The 18,024-nt window shown below is 35.3% G+C and overlaps 1 protein-coding gene across 1 annotated transcript; it reads left to right on the top strand.

The window, feature by feature from the left end:
* Window positions 1-623: 623 nt before the first annotated feature.
* LOC140147376 (transmembrane protein adipocyte-associated 1 homolog) lies at window positions 624-10,665 on the top strand. Its single transcript, XM_072169153.1, has 11 exons — window positions 624-832; window positions 2,666-2,774; window positions 3,230-3,444; window positions 4,522-4,654; window positions 5,909-5,998; window positions 6,664-6,816; window positions 7,545-7,658; window positions 7,809-7,869; window positions 8,271-8,373; window positions 9,293-9,373; window positions 10,089-10,665. Exons 1-11 carry the CDS (start codon window positions 624-626, stop codon window positions 10,321-10,323), a joined length of 1,503 nt encoding a protein of 500 aa, XP_072025254.1. The 3' UTR covers window positions 10,324-10,665.
* Window positions 10,666-18,024: the final 7,359 nt, after the last annotated feature.

Here is an 18,024-nt window from a genome sequence, read left to right as displayed (position 1 = left end):
TCGGTTCTTGTCCCATCTCCTTTTTCAAGCTGTGTTACTCCAACTTTCACCTTTTGTTTCTCTCTAACGTACAAATGTAACTATAGAACTTTTTCGGTTTCGTCTTGAACTCCTTCATGAGTTCTTTTTCATAGTCTGCTTGTGCTTTCCTGACTATTTGTCTGGTCCTGTTGTTTTGCTTCTTATAATCTGCAAAATCACTATCATTTTGTGTTCTCTTGTATCTTTTATAGAGTTCATACTTCTTTTTGACAGCTCTTTTGACTCCAGATTTCATCCATCGTGGTTTGTTTTTCTTTGCAGGCTTCTTCTTTGGCACATGTTTATCAGTCACACTCTGATACTTGTGTTTCAACAGTTGCCATGCACCTTCACTGTCAAGAATGTCCATTTCTTCATTCCACTTGATAGAACTGAAGTCGGCTCTCATATCATTATAGTTTGCTTTGTTAAAATTTGGCTTTGACTCATTGTCATCCAGTGATCCTGCAGAGTCTCTATGTCAACATGGCATGTAAAATTCCAAAATAAACCGACATGATCGTTTTTCCCTATGGGGGGTATTTCCTCTATTTCTCCATCAATCATTGGTTCTTCGTTTGTAAAAACAAGGTCAAGCAACGATGGTCTTTGCCCCTCTCTATATCTGGTTTTGGTTTGGTAACATGCTGAATCCAATAAAGATCTTGAGTAACATCGTAGAATACACTTGCTGGATGTGTGTCACTCGCTTCCACAAAGCCTTCTGTCCACTTGATTTCTTTGAAGTTAAAATCGCCGAAAACAAGGATGTGGCTTCTTCTCATATTGTCAATACTCTTCAGTTGATCAAGTAATTTCTCATTATTTGTGTCTGTACTGTTTGGGCTGCGATAACAAAGTCCAACAAGTAGAACTTCACTGTTACTTAACTTCGCATCACACCATAGTGATGATTCAAAGTTGTTGCTGACTACCTCATGACATTCGGAGATTTATGCTGCACGTTTCCGTATGAAAAATTGCAGAAGTTGAATTTTATTTCTTATATTTTATTTTATTTTTCATTTTAACAAAAAATTTGCTGAAAATCTGCAATAATATTTTACTAAATTCAGCAAAGTGTGAATTTGAATGTTAAATTCAACTGAACATTCACAATGTACGTACATACTGTGCCAAGTGTCAATTTATCTGCAAGATCTGTGAACTCTTTGATAGGTTGATTGAAATTTGAATCCATATTTTGCCATGAATGTTGCATATTCTAGTACAGTGAGGGGGTAGCTGCATTGAGGAGGACAAAGCCGCAACATTGAGCATTTACAGAGGTGTAAGTCTTCCGGAAATTCTCGGAATTTGGAAAATGTGGCCAGAAAAAAATCCGAAATGTAAAAAAAAAAAAACCAAAAAAACATTTTTTTTACCTTTCCGAATTGTTTTTTTGGAGGGGGTGATACCCTGCAGTCTATTCCCGGACAAGCCCCTTGCACCCCGGAATTCCCGAAATTTGGCACGGTACTCGACTACTCGCCTTAGACTAGCATGTTTTTCAAGGAGAGGATTGTTACCTCACTTACACCTCTGCATTTAGCACAGACTAAGTACTGATTATAAGACTTACTTCGGCATGATTACATCATGTCATTGTCAAACTTTTAAAAACGGGGTTCGATTTTTGCAGGTAAAAACTTCAAAAACTTGTTTGTGCCTGGTTTAAACCAGCAAAAATGGCAAACTCATATAGTTGCTAGTCAGTTAAATATTAAAAAGTAACACAGAAAGCTCATAAACAGTAACACACAAGTTTCAACATATCATTCAACATATTTTCAACATATATTACACTCAGGAAATTATTTTTGTCAAAAATTAGCATCTACACAGGTTATAGGCTACTTTGCATCCATACCTACATGAACAGGCTAAGTTCCTGGACCTGGAGTATATGACATGTGATGCGATCAGTCAGAACTTGGCAATCTTAGTTTGGAGATATGTACATGTATGGGCCAAATAATGTGCATAGGGGTGGAAAAATCAAAATGGACTTTTTTGCAAAATTGGTTCAAGGGAAAAACATTCCTTCTTTCACATGAATCTTTTTTTGATGAAATTCGGAAAGGGAAAATGTTAAAAAAATTACTTTTTTGACCCCCATCCAACTTATTTGCATAGTAAATAAAATATTAAATCCTATAAATGACTCAAGTACTCTAGTTTAAAGTTGATTTTCTCTGTTTCTTTCTTTTTTTAAATGTACAAAATGTACCGGTGTTCAAATTGTTGTAGCTTTGTAACCAAAGGTTGTTGTACTGACATAGGTTTTTCACTAATGTAGAGCCTTGAATACGCTGAAAATGAACATGTAAAAATCCCAAAATTGACCTGGGCCTACTTCAGACTGATCATGCTTGATCACATCGCAAAAGGTTAGGTTATAAATTCTTTCAGTCAAAGATCAATCTATTTCTGGATTTATTTATGAATTAATTGGATTACCAGTATATTTTTCATGGCATTGGACACTATATTTCAGAAAATTTACAACAATATGTAAATTTGGACTAAAATGTTTCTAGAGACATACTACAGCCTAGAGGAATCTTGCTCCAAAAAGGGCAACAATGACATTGAAGGTTAAGCAGTCAGTAACGGATACTGTTCATTTGATGTGTCATTTCAGGTCATTTCGCACAGACAGAAGTTTTACATGTTCTAAACCTAAGGCATACATCTTAGGTTCTGAAGCAGAGGATGTTTTACATCATAACCCAATGGGGTTTCTGACCTTGGTATACATACATGTTTGTCTGCCTTTTGTACACAATGCATCATACATGTGGCACAGTTGACCATACCTTGCATTGGGATTGTGTGCAAATATCTGGTGTTTTCGTCCTTTTATTTAACATTCTAAACATTGAGACTTATGAATAAAATTAATGCAGTGGGACATTATGACTGTATTCTATAAGAAAATCAAATTTAATTTTATAAGTCTCGACTAAATCACTAAAGTATTAGCTTGTTGGCTGCAATTTTAAAATTACTATTTTGTGTTGTGGTAGTGGGGACTTTGCCTTTAAATTTAGGTTATATTGATCAAATTTCCCAATCGTAGTGCATTGTAGGAATGTATTTCAGCCTCCTCTGGTTCTGAAGCATCTCCTGAAACTTCTTGTCCACAATTTTTATATCCTATGCTATGAACTATCAAGTTTTTTCTGTTTTACCTTTGTAGTTGTAGTACAAGAATCATGAGCATCGCATCAGCAAACTTTCCAGAGTTGGTACGAGCAGTCCCAACCGATCGCCCACAAACAGGTGTACTCAATGCATCTCTTGGAATGGCAAGTGTCACAACTACAGGTTTGGCTTCTCGCCCAATGCATCAAATGTGACCCCAGCAGAACGTCTAGAAGGTTGTCTCTGGATTTTGTACGCTGAAATAGAACCATCACAGTAAGTCTTGTGCAGATTTTTGCGATCTTGATCTAATATTTGTCAAATAACTTTTAGAATAATGTTCATCACCAACTACCCTAATCTTTTATTCTTGATGTCCCTATACCTAAGCACCGGAGGAAAACGCGATTGTAAAAACAATTTAAAAAAAAAAAGTTATAGACCCTAAATTTCTTGTTATTCAAAGTTGGAACCAGAAAACTGCTATTTAATAAACAAACAAACAAACACTAAACGTTCTGAAGTTTTTATTCAAAGCTGGATAAAGTTGTACATTTTAAATACTTTTGCTTCTATTGAACAGCTAGCAATGCATGTTAATTCAATATGTCCCTGGCTGTTCAATAGAAGCAACAGTAATTAAAATGTACAACTTTATCCATCTTTGAATAAAAACCTCAGAACTTTTTTTGTTTTTTTAATAGCAGTTTTTCTCTGATTTCAACTTTATAATAACAAGAAATTATGGGTTTAGAACTTCTTTTTTTTTTAATTGAAAATTAAAACCGTGGTGTGTTTTTTTCGCTTCCCAAATTGTGTTTTTCTCCGGTGCTTACCTATACCTACTCCTAACCATAAAACTTCAACCTAATTATAATTTCTTGGTGTAACAGGCTGTAAGTGTGTCTCAACTCAGATTGAGAGTAGCGCTGTGTTGGATTTCTTGGTGGCAAATTTGAATCAGTGCATTTACATGGTTACATCGCCAGCGTACAGACATTTTGCCCTTATGTGTGTGTATACGCCCAGCAGAATAAGTTACTGCACACGATTCAAATCTGCCAATGCATAATCCAACATGGCTTTACACAATTTTGAGACTATAACACTAACAGGAGTAATTTTATCAAGTAACAAGAAGTAAGAAACGGGAAATGATTAGAACTGCAGGGTTTGCTTGTGCACTGGCCAGGATTCTGTTCATTTGTGGTCAAATATAATTGTAATACTTTGGGTTGATTAACTGTTCACTATATCCTTACTGCAGAAAACTTATTTATTTGTGGAATTAGAAAAAATAAAATAGAGTGCAAAAAAAAATACTGATAACATGATTGTTTTTTATCATTTCAGAGTACGGATATGGGATTTAGCACTATTAGTACCAAACTTGCTATTCCTACTATTCCTGATAATCAAATCTAAAGTAGCCATAACCAAGCTACGGCAATCAAATAGACCAATCTTCTTTACATTTTATGCCCTGGTATGTATATCTGACCAGTCTCAGTGCTATTATTATGGCCCAATCTGGTCCATTCCGTCTGTTACAGGATCTGATACCCCTGGGTTAGTAATAACAAATCACACCCTCTTTGGGTCTGTGGAGTGTTCATTATGACAGAATAGCAACTAAATTGTGTTGTTTTCGTCTCCTGATTTCTTGGTAGTTTATGCAGTGTTACATTACACAGCACAGTCTGTTGTCAGAAGTGGCTAAAAATTTGAGTTTCAAATTTTGTACAAATTGTCACAAAAACATTTTCTAGAATTTAGAAAATGTGTCTATATCACACCTTATTTCACCTTGTGTTTGGTATTGACGTAGTGGCATATTTTGCTGTTTGCAGTATCTTTGTGTATGTTACCCTAATTACACTGTTTCAGGATTTAGGGTCGTTTACTGAGGGCAACTCACAATTTTTTTTGGGGGAGGGGGCCTAATTGCAAAATGGCGATATATGTATCCTAGGATGAACAATAGTGTGATCGGCATCCCGGCATTGCCCTTATGAACTCTCACCCTCCTGGTTATCCTAATTCCACTGTTTCTACAGAACGTTTACCCATGGGTGCAGGGCCATTTTGTTGGCTCGCTTGCAATGCGAAAAGTAACAAAGTTTATAGCAGATTCAACCCATCTTGGGACATTTTTGAAACAAATCCAGGCTGCTGGTCAATCATCTGCCAGTCATGCATAGCGTGATATGTATGATCGTCTGGTAGTCTGAATTTGTTTGAAAAACATCTCACAATGGTTTGAATCTGCTATAGTTTACTTGTGAGAAATTTTTCTCATATTTTACAGGAATAATATCAAAACCAGGAGCTCCCAAGTTTTGACTTTTTAGATTTTTTCCAATTCATTTGACTATAAATGTATTCATGGTAAAGAGAGAGAGAGAGAGACTATGAAATTGGGTTATTCCATTTGAAATTCTTATTCCCTCTATGGAAAACATGACCTTAATCTCCCACACTGGGGGTATATTTTAAATATAGTTGCTCAATCAGATAACCCCAATATCATACTCCCTGTATGGAAGATTAAGGTCATGTCTTCCAAAAGGGGTGTATGGATTTCAAATGGAAGAGCCAATTGCAAAGTAAAACTGAGAGGCACTGAGTTGGAATATTATCTGTAGTGCAGGTAATGTAACATAATATTATTAACAACATACATGTAGTTATGTGGAATATTTGCAGCTTTTTTTAATGACACTTTCATTTCAATGTATAGGTATGTACAGTTGCTATAATCAGTGTTGCCAGAGATGTTGTCTCTATGATGGTAAACGCAGCAACAGAAGCAGGCGATATCACAGATACAGTAAGTAGAAGGACATTAAAAAGGATATGCTAAATTATAACTGAAGGCTATTTATTCAGAAGGCACATATACATAAGTCTGTAATATGCAATATACTATAATACTGATAAAACTGAATTTATATCTAGAAAAAGACTTAGTTAAATTAAGGCAAATTTTAACAAAATATCTTTTACATTAAAATGCTGTAAATTAAAAAAAAAAAAAGTTAATGAATATAAACATCTGGATGTAATTATTGATGACACAGTAACATGGAATGAACAAATCAATAATGTACGTAAAGGTATGCTCATGCTAAAACAATGCAGGGTAAATTGTCTTGTCACACTTAGATTACTGTAATGTTGTATGGGGGATTGCAGTGTTACTGTCTCAAAGAAATTTATTCAAAACAAGGCAGCCAGAACAATCTGTGATGGAAAATGGGGGCACACCTAGCAAAGATGTCCTTGATGAACGTGACTGGAAACCACTAATTAAATTTATCTTACAAAATCTTAAATCATCTTGCACGATAGTCGAATAGTAGAAGTATCAAAGACTGTCTTAGCCTCAAATTATTAAAATTTCATCCAGAATATTGATAAATAATTATGCACACACACAGCTGCTGCCGTGTTCAGCTTTATTAATTCTGTTTTTTGTATTTATCTCCCTAACAGATTCTATGGGTGATAACCAAGTTTTTTCTCTTAGCAACCGAGATAAGCGTAGTTATATTTGGAGTTGGTTTTAGTCATCTAGATAGTAAATCCAGCATTAAAAGAATATTGCTGATAACATCAGGAGTGTCACTAGCATATTCAGTCACACAGGTAAGGGAACACTGGAAACATGTGTATGGACACGCATATTTGAATATTATAGATGGCAAGAATACTGATGCGATGTTGAAAGGAGGGATGGTCCTATCAGAAGACATCTACAATTTTTTTACCTCAAAACGGAACTGTAGTATTATCTTAGTTCTTATTTTGGCACAGTTTATGGTATAAACATGAAGTTGGGTTCTGATTGGCTAGTTGAAACACGTCATCAACACATTACCACCTCATTCGCCGATCAATCGCGTGATGCAGGCGTGAATTTACGCGAGCTTACAAGGTGGGATAAAAACTGGGAAGGATCTTCTAAAAGACTAGTAGAAAAGTCTATTCTTACATTACCCCATGAAAATCCACAAAATCATGCTTTTTATGATTTTCTCCGAAACTGAGCATTTTTACATAAATCTGACGTCACAGTTGGATTCTTAGAAGTCTTGCCATTATAAATATGTAATATACTTCAGACCACCAATGAGGACCAAAAGTACATGGGTTATACTTCAATAATTTGTTAGAAACTGCTATTTTAGAGAAAGTTTGAATAAGATTCGAAACAAACTGCAATGGATATAATATCTTTTCTAACAATGGAACAAATCACAATTGAATTTAATATCCTGACTTTGACATTACTTGGCTGGATAACAGGGTCATCGACATCAACACTGGCCATTCCAATTATTTCATAATTCTTTTTTTCTGTATATTATTTGCAGGGAGTGTTAGAAATTGTGTACCCAGATACACATTATGTAGCACCAGACAAGTATGACATCTATTCACATGGTGGAATGATCTTCTGGTGTGTCAGTTCAACCATATTTTTTGTGGTAAGTCATAGTCAAATGGAAACTGTAGAATGGCAACACTAAATTTTTTTCTTTCAATAAATTTTGATTGCATCCATAACAAACAACAGTGAATGTATTATGTTGTCTACAGCGGCCTGATCATGCAATATTTGTTTGTTTTTTCAACAGCTTTATTCAGTTGTTCTTATCTTGCCTCTGACCAGTATCAATGAAAAATTACAACTTCCAGGTAAGAAATGTAAACCACACAAACTGTTCATAAAGTTATAAATCATTTTCCTGTGCTTGAGTTCTATATGAAAGATTCTGAGATGTATGTAGACAGTAGTGAAATTTACAATGCTTTGTCCAACAGGACATAATTTAGTGTGGAATATACTGAGAATTATGTATAAAAAAGTTTATCAAATTGAAGAATTTTTTGTGTGAAATTTGCAATACCAGCTGTGCCCTATTTGTCAAGCATACCAGCCTTTTTTGTGCATTTTATTTTCTATCTTGCATAGATTGCAACTGTCCGGAAAATATGGTTTACTGTGGAACAAAATTGAAGAGAAAAAAGTCTTTTAAATTTTACTTTCAGAAAAAATATTGACATGTTCTTTTGATATCTTTGTTATTTTTCCGCAGTGAAACGGTCATTTTATTTTTATATTGGTATACTTTCGTTGCTGAACTTCTTACAAGCTCTTGGTAGTGCTTTGGTGTACAAAGATATTAAGCCAGCTATTTGGTAAGTTTATTACACCAGTGCAAGTATCAATACAATGCATGTAATTAAGGCGAGTGAGATGGCAGGAGCCATATTTGTCCAGTTTTGGCCTTTTAACTAAAAACAGCAGTGTACTTAATATTTACAATGATCATATATGAAATGAGAAAGGTAGCCAATAAATATGTACATTTGTATTTCCATAGATCTTGCAGTACTTGAATTAAGGCCATTAGTATATCAAAATGAAAGTTTGTGACGTTTCCCCCTTCCTGAGATGAGAAAAATCATGCACACTGGACAGAAATGACACCCCGATATATCAAGCTATCTCCTTTATAGAACCTGTACCTTTTCTCTTGTGTGTAGGCTTTATTTGTCTCAATATTCGAGTGAGAACATTGCTAGTCCATGCTCCCTCTAACCTACCTTAATTGCTTCAGCTTGAATCTGTCCAGAAATTGGCAAAGATCAATATGTAATCCAATTTGTGACCCACATTGCACAAATGGGGGAGTTGGGTTGCAGAAAATTTGGCTGATTTGATAAACTAGGTTTGAGTAAAATATGGAGCAACATTGATCATCAGGTATCTACCGTATTCAATCCAATAAGCGCCCAGGGCGCTATACAAAGTCATTTTGGGTGGGTGCTTACTTTTTACATGGTTTACCTAATTTTTTCATAAGGGCCGTTTATTAGAGACAAATTTACCTACATTATAATAGGGTCCCAAAAGTGTCATTAGCCTGTTGAATGTTGCCATGGCAGCCATGTGAATGAAAAAGATACAAATTCCTAAGTTGCACTTTTGAACATGTTTGCTTTTGCTGCTACTCACCATTAACCAGCAAATATCTAATTAAGTTACAAAAAAAGTGACTAACTGAAGCACGCGCTGTTTATAATGTGTTTTATTTTTGTTATTTCTCCTTTTCAGTATTGTTGATGTCACTACATTTGTTTACTTCACATGTTTCGCACCGTTGATATACCTCACATTCCTCCATAGTTTCCTAAAGTAAGTAATACTAAGAGTATGTATCCACAAACAGGCACATTATGTGGACAGTGCCTTAAAAAAATCAAAGCAGAAAGACCTGTAAAAAACAAAATCGCAGGTCATATATTCGTCATTCTAATCTTTTACCTGTTTCAACCAGCCAATAGCACAATAGGATTTGGTGCTATTGTGCTATTGACTGGATAAAACAGGTGAATGATTAGGATGATATACATGACCAGTGATTTTGGGGTTTTTTCACTGGTCTTTCTGCTTCAATTTTTTAAGGCACTGCCCACATAATGTAAAGAATATAATTATTTGAGGCATGTTCCCACAAAATGACCACAAGATACATGCAAATCTTTATGGTCAGATTCAGAATATTTGGATCATAATCTTATCATAAAATTATATAACTTGCCAGGGTTGCCCTGTCACTTTGTTTTCAAAAGTCATTGTTTCAAAAAGGAATTATTTTGTTTTCAATTTTGTTCTGGTATGTGCAGTAATAACTCTTTTTCTTCCCTAACAACTTTCCACTCATTTTGTGAGAGCAGGTGGCACTTAGGACATGGGTAATCAGAGATGCCACTTTTTAGGAAATTGTTGAATTTCAGGAAATGTTTGCTCTCTCCAAATGCTGAAAATAATTGATTGATGGATTGGTTAATTGATTGATTGATTGATTTATACTTAATTACATATTTATTATTTTCTGTATTTTCTCTAGAACCAGTAAGCAGCCACTCCTACTATCATACAAAGATCCACAGGAGGAAAATTATGATGATGAATCACACCATCTTCCAAACTCGTACGCCAGCGGCAAGGATGATCTACAAAACTCGCAATCATTATATGACAGCACAGAATTCGGTAGGAGCCTAGGCCGAGAGCCTGGTCCGATTCATATCAACAACCCTATTTTGAGTATAAATGCAACTATTGAGTATGCTCATTCATGAGTGACTTAATGTGTATATTGCTACTAACTTATACACTTGTAAGGAATTTGTGAAATGATGGACCTGTTCTAGGCTGTTACTTGGTTGGCATGATAACAGAAAACTAATCCTGCTACAAGCTTGTCAAGTACTGACAGAATGATTTTGAGACGGATGCGGGGTATTTTCTACCCACAATACAAGCAACTTGTGAAGAGATGATTGGCCTGGCCTGACAATTAACTGCTTACTCAATAGCATGGCTGTATTGCAAATTTTGCCTAGGCCTAAAAGAAAAATTGTTTGATTGGCGTAAGCCCAACCGACCCTAAAAATAGGCCCGACCCTAACCTTTTTTCATATTTGTTTGCAAAAAAATAATTAAAAAAGAAAATGAATTAAAAAAGAAACAAAAAAGTTCCAAGGCCTTTATCATATGCAATTTACAGCTTAAAATGTGTGTGTAGAAAAATTTGCTGACCTACCTACCCTAATTTTTTTTTTATGTTACACCAATCAAACAATTTTTTAGGCCTTCTTGTGCAGATGATTATGTACCGGTAAATGATACAGGGGATAATGAGTGATGTGCAGCTCATTACTGAGAAAGATTTTCAATGAAGATATGATCCTGTTGAACTTTGCTCTAATCACATAAAATATTATCTGTCGCTATGATTTGCTTCAACATTTTGGTTGCACTGCTAGCTACAGTAAAAGGTGTGCCACTGCCTAAAACTAATTGGTATATTTTACCTTTAGGTAGTGGCAGATTCCCTTTTTGTTTTGTGAATTCAACCTGGTCTGGTAAGAAAGCAAATCAATCTATACCAAACAGAACCAGATTAATAACCAAGACGTCTTTGTTCCACGAGGGAATGAACTATCAAAATATATTGCAGTGATTCACTGTGTAAAACAGTAAAACAGTACGATGGTAAGTTATGCCAATATCATACTGCCAGTTGCCGCAAATTGCGGAAAAATCATTATACAACTCAACCAGTGGTAGCGAGGTGACATTAGGCCATGCTAGCTACTTCTGCTGGATATATCAAGACTCTTTTTTCTGATCAAGCAATGGATGAAGATGCAAAAGCATCATGAAAAACACTACGCTTGTTGAGACTGCTTAGTATGATATAAACAAATAAGTTTCTGTATTAACTATGAATTCAGTAACCTGTACACAACTAATGGGGAGGGGGCAAGGTGGTCTCTCTATGATCACCAAGAGGCAGGTATTGAAGTGCAAAGTTCTTACTAGCAGTACATACTAACAGGAAGAAGTTTATACAAAAACTGTTTCCTGTAGCTTTAAGTGGGTACTACATGTACACCACTGCTCAAATTTGTGCCTATTTTTGCATTTTTCTTAAAAATTATAACGCATTGGGGACAAGTAAGATATGTATATTATAGGGGCAAGGACTACAACTAAAAAAAAAACTAAAAAAACTACTGCACTGTAAATTTGATTTCAGTTGTGCGGTTACAGTCAGAAATGAGGGAAACCCAATATTTGTTCAATAAATCAATAACTACATGTACTTGCTTTGAGTTGCTGAATTTTCAGTACAGTAGTTGTAGTCCTTGCCCATATAATATACACATCTTACTTGTCACCAATGTGCTATAATTTTTGAGAAAAATGCAAAACTAGGCATAAAATTGGCCAGGGTGTAGTACCCCCTTAACCTGTCACAATCTCTCTCCCTGTGCTTACCAAATATGCATGTATTGATCCTCTGCGAGGTCATGTCAAAATGAAGTTCTGCATGCAAAGTCTGTGTGCATGTACACCTTTCATAGTTACTCTTGAATTACCATCTTTGCACGGAGTACCACGTTTTGGTACCAAGATGTCGGATTTGTGCAAACAGCCGTCAATCAGCTGATGCAAGTCCAACAGCATTTTGATGAATGTAATATGGGGGCATGTGCAGTTGATCCCATGGTTGTGCATAAATTATCTTTTTGACTTCTATTGTGGGAACCAAATAGTTTTCCCCACTATTTTTAAATGGTGGTCAGTTACGATCAATTCATACCTTTAGGCACTTGGGTTAATCTTGAGTTCATAGTGAATGACTGAGATGCAGTGAACCAACATCCCCAGGACCAACATAGGCCTTGGGGAGTAACTTCACAGGAATCAGATGTGTGTGAAAAGCTTAGAAGTGCTTAATGCATTTTGATTTTTAATTTATTTTTCTGTAGATATTTGCAATGTGGTATATGTACTTAGCTGTATGCAAGATGAAAAATACAAGGGTTCATTTTGCTAAGAATCTGCAAACGATTCTTGTAATGATTTTGTACAAATAGTTTGTGACAATCAATTTGTATCTGCAAGATGATATAGATTTGATTTTTGCAAAATGTGACAAAATTGAACTTCTGTTGATTGACAGCATCAGTGATTGAGGTAAAATATCTAATTCTTGATTATGAGAGCCAGATATTTGCATTGAGCGAACTATGCAAAGACCACATGCTACGGAGCAAGCACAGCTTCTGAGAATTGACCAGTCATGGTCATTCAATACGGATTATCGCTATGCAATATATCGGTCATGTTGATAGCATGATCATGTTATTCCACGAAAAGTATGCTGCCGCAGCAATATGCAAAAGATATGTGCTCATGATCGAGAATGATATATTTTGCCTTTAATTGATGACATTTGCATGTGATAGTAGTATAGTCCATTGCTTTCTTGAGTGGCTTCACATTTTGTGTCACAATTTTTCAAGCAAAAAGAGTCGTTGGTCATGCAAACTCATTTGATCATTTTGAGTCAAACTTTTTTTGTACATTATAATAATATGATAATAATGCTGAAACTTCCATCTCAAAATTCATGTTGTAATTCCCAAAATGTGATAATTTTATGTTTCTGAAAACACCAAAATACAAAACAATCTGACCATTTAATGTCGATAGTAACTAATTTTGTGTCAGTGGCTCATTTTTACTCGATGATGACAATAAGCAAATTGTGAAGCTGTGCTGAATTCAAAGAGATATTACCCAAAGATTACTGACTCAAAATTGCCCTGTGTGTAATGCTATTTTAATTGCGCCATATTGGATTGTTGCTCATGGAGGGCAAATAATGTACGTACCAAAATATAAAGACATAATTTTCATCTTTAAGCGTGGCAAATGTATGTGTATGCAGTGATTGGCACTTTTTTTTGGAACAATTCATTACACATAGAATGCACACATCCACACATTTTGAATCCGGCGGTATACTATTTGCACTCCATGAGCGACACATAAACATGGCGGAGTCGGTACTCTTTGGATGTACCTGATTGGCTGAATTGGAAATGAGTGCTGCTTGTCTGCTATTATCAATGCATCTTGAGATATGAATAATGCTGTGTGACATTTGAAATAATAATGGAGTCAATAAATATTTTATTATGTGAGGTTTGTTAGTACATGTACAATTACTGAAAATTCATTTTTTCCTCAACACTAAATAAATGGTTCCTCAAAATGGGATCATCAAAATACATTCTCAAAAAGTGCTCAATTTTTCATAAATCTGCTGTGCTAATTGGATTCCTTGCATCATTTCCTTTCAGAAAATGTATACTTTTATGTACTTATCATCATTACTTTTAAAGATACAATACAAAACAATGTCTAAAATTTCCACCTTTGAGTGATCCTGCGTGCCACCAGTCTATTTGTAAATACCAGGCATCACTTTGCCAATCCTTTTTGCAACATGTTCATTGATAGCTGCATTTTAAGGAATTTACAAATGTATATCAAAATTTAGTGACAATTTTGCGTGCATGATTAATTTTGAGAAGGCTAGAGGTAAATTTAGTAATTTATATAATATTGCTGTGATTGATTTTGTGCAGTGAGAGTTGGACGTTACCATGCTTTGACATCCCATGATTGTATAGTGTGAGGCAAGCCAGGCATCACAACCAGGATTGAAATCTAAAGATGAAGGATTTACCCTGACTAACACACTGTCGGTATTACCATATTTACTCTATTAGTTGCCCTTAAATGCCACCACCATTTTTTTTTCAAACCAAGATGTTAAAAAAATGCTGACATTTCCATGATATCTTGTGTAGTAAGCTTACCACGCTGCACACGTGATCGCTAATGGCATCGCCATTGATCATAAGTTCATTGTTTGTCATTTCAGAGTGAGTTTTAAGCTTACCTAATGATTTAAACAGGAATTCATAACCTCATTAATAAACGCGATGCGTGCGATCCAATCATATTTTATTATTTGTGAAAACGCTTAACGCAAATCGAGGTCATTAATATCTCACAATTGACCGCAAAATGCGTAATTGTTCCAATGTCGCACACAATTGACTTCTGCGTGCGCCGTATTACAGCGTCCAACGAACTGCTGCTGCGCTGGCTGCCGTATTTGGATTGCGCGCTACCATATTTGCACAGATTCTGATACGCACTTTTGTTATTGGTCGTTTTGTTTTAGCCTGATCGATTTTGGGAAAGGGAAGATGTAAGAATTGTTTATTTTTACAAACTTTTGAGGAAAATGTTGTGTTATTTTGTTAATTTTAAAAATCAAAGTGACGGTTATGAATGAGGTTAATAACTTTGCATCGGTTATATGTTGGGCATTGTGAAAAATCTAAACATTTTGCTTTGGACCTCGGAATATCCCTCGGTTCCAAAGGCAAAATGTTTAGATTTTTCACAATGCCCTCCAAGTAACCGATGCGCAGTTATTAACCTCTAATTATCATTCTAAAAATGGTTAACAGAGGAAATATGGTACATCTGTAAGCATTGTTATTATTCGCATGAGTAGTACGCCATTGTTGGGTCATTAAGTGGGGCTTCCAAAGATTGTCTTTGTACATGCGTATACCCATTTCAGTAAAGCTGTGTAGACCCATTTTTTCACATCAATTATTCAGCGATTGTGTAATATTGCGAAGGCTTTTTTGAGACAGAATTGTTATATCAAAAGATTTAATTTGTGTGATGCGCAAAATGGGTTTTGTCAAATGTCTGAAATCTGTTTTGCATCACTTTATTGTCTGATTACTAAATATGATCTACCCAGTGACCAATAATTTTGATGTTGTAGGAATTAGTTACTGTGATACAGGGTGTATCAAAATTATTGTTCTTCATCTATTCTCCACCTGTTAGTAATGCCTGCCTTTTCCAAATTGACTTGAAATTACCAGACTTTTTATTAATGAAGTATAAAGAATAAAATCTGGTCATTTCATGTGGATCCAATGATGGGTTTCGGAGAGGCAGGTTTTTCAAAAACACCAACAAATGGAATAGAGAACAATAATTTTTATACAGCCTGTAGCTCAATCCTTTTGTCCAAGACAATGGGACCAACATTATTATAAGTATAGCGCTATGGGTTTGTGTAATATATTGTAACTAAATGTTATATTATTGGTTATGCCTTTGACAGCCTTTATCGTACAAGTTCTGATCAAATTCAATATACATGTTGGTCTTGTGATATGCTTGATAAGACATATTTTTATGAGACTAATAGTAAGTCAGTACAATGTGTTTACAGCCCATAGGGCATGTTTTGTAAATACTTCTATACAATCGATGTTACAAATGATTGAATAGGGGCGTATGTGTAGTATTTGTTACTCCTGTTACTGAAATTGACTGCTCAGTGCCAGAAGTGGGCAAGTGTAATAGCTGCCATGTGTAGCTGTCATGTGTAGATGAGTACAATATACTGTGTGTAAATTGCCAAATGTTCACAGGGCAGCTATTGCACTAAACCCACTTCAGTTGAAATGGGTATGTGCTATTAAAGTTGAAATCCATACTGTGTGTAAATTGCCAAATGTTCACAGGGCAGCTATTGCACTTACCACTTCAGTTGAAATGAGAATGGGCTATTAAAGTTAAAATCCATACCTCCTATGGCAGACATGACCTTATAGTACTTGTGCCATATACATATGAGATGTAATCCTTTAAGCAGCTATTCTTTGTTAGTGCCAAGTGTAAAATATAAATGTCATATTGTCATATTTGACTTAATTCACACCCCTACCTAATAAGCACCCACACAGACTTTCCTAACTTTCACCTGTCTAAAGCACCGCCTTTTGAATGTAAACTCAAATGAATCTGGTAAAATCGCCGTAAAACTTTATATTATTATATTAGTGCCCCCCCCCCACACACACAGACATGAGCAATTAATTAAAATTTCATATTTTTCATCATATTGTTTACAAAGTAGGCAAGAATATTGAATGAGAATTGATATGTTCCCACCAAGAGGTTTGTTTTGCTCAAACAGATTAGACCAGGGCTTCTTAATTGTATTTACTTGTGAGCTATGGAGGGCCAAATTCAATTCAAAGATCTGTGTTTGAGGGCCAAATACACCTTGAGAGCCGACCACAATTGGTTTGTGGGCCGAATCTGGCCCAGGGCCGTCTATTGAGAACCCATGGATTATAGACCCAAAGAGAACTGACTCCACCATGTTTGCATGTCACTTGTGGAGGGCAAAATAGTGTACCACCGTTTTATTTCCCCATGTGTGAGAAACCAATATGGCTGATTTACCATAGCGTTATCCAAGGGGTAATTCTGAGTTGGAACTCTGTAAGGTCCATATGCACAAAACAACCGGGCAAAACAAGTTAGACAAGGTCTAACTTTAGACCTGGTCTGACTATAGAGATTTATCCTGTGGAGAAGGTACTTACTTACCTTATTCCATAATTAGTGTAGATCCTGTTAAGGGCAAATACACATAGCTTAATATTAAATGGCTACAGTTTAATTATTGGAAGTTTAGAAAAGATTAAAAGGATCCCTCCCTAAGTCTAACCTTCATACAGACCAAAATCTGTGGTTTTTGCTAGATGTCACTACATAATGATATTGGAGACAAAGTAATGGTGAAACTTTCAATTTCTATGTACATATTAATGTTTATTTATATGTTTTCATTTCTATGGCAATCGGTAATATTATAGGTTATTACCCTACTTTCTTGTGGTGTATATTCATATATTTATGATAGGCTGAAGTGATACCAATTTAACAATTTTTGCTGTTCTATTCAGAGTTTTATTTGTTCATTTTGGTAGTACGTAATGTTGAAATTACATGTATGTGACAAATATATTAGGGGCATTCGATATATTCTAAGAATAATTGAAAACATGCCTGCATGTATAACTTGTCTTGATGAGCACTAGCAGTCGGCCTGTTGGTTGGTTGGTTGACGTAAATCCCTCCTTTGCATTAGGAGCACCAGAAAATCAATTGTGAAAAAAAAAGTAAACAGTATAATTATACAAGCACAGATATTGGAACTGTGGATACAAGTTCTTATGTAGCACAACATCACTATTTGTTGTTTTAAATCAAGTTGAAGGTACTAAAATCTACATCAGTATCGAAAAGAAGTTTTTAAACAAAACAGTTTCTGAAAAAACTTTAGATTGAAAAAATGCATTTAATCAGTAAAAAAATGTATTTCATTTACAAATGGTGCTCACACTGCTGTTTTCTATTGAATGCTCCCCCCCCCTCGTGAATCAGTATATTGTACCATTCTAATAATGTTATGGATTGTTGGTGTTTGTCATTGCCATATTCCACATAATGGGCTGATCCATTTGAAAGATGAAATGAGGGGATGGTGGTAATTAGATAAAATATGGTACATTGATCAAAAACAG

The sequence above is a fragment of the Amphiura filiformis genome, chromosome 3, assembly GCF_039555335.1.
Source record: "Amphiura filiformis chromosome 3, Afil_fr2py, whole genome shotgun sequence".
Lineage (NCBI taxonomy): Eukaryota > Metazoa > Echinodermata > Ophiuroidea > Amphilepidida > Amphiuridae > Amphiura > Amphiura filiformis.
This window is presented reverse-complemented; position numbering and strand designations above follow the sequence as displayed.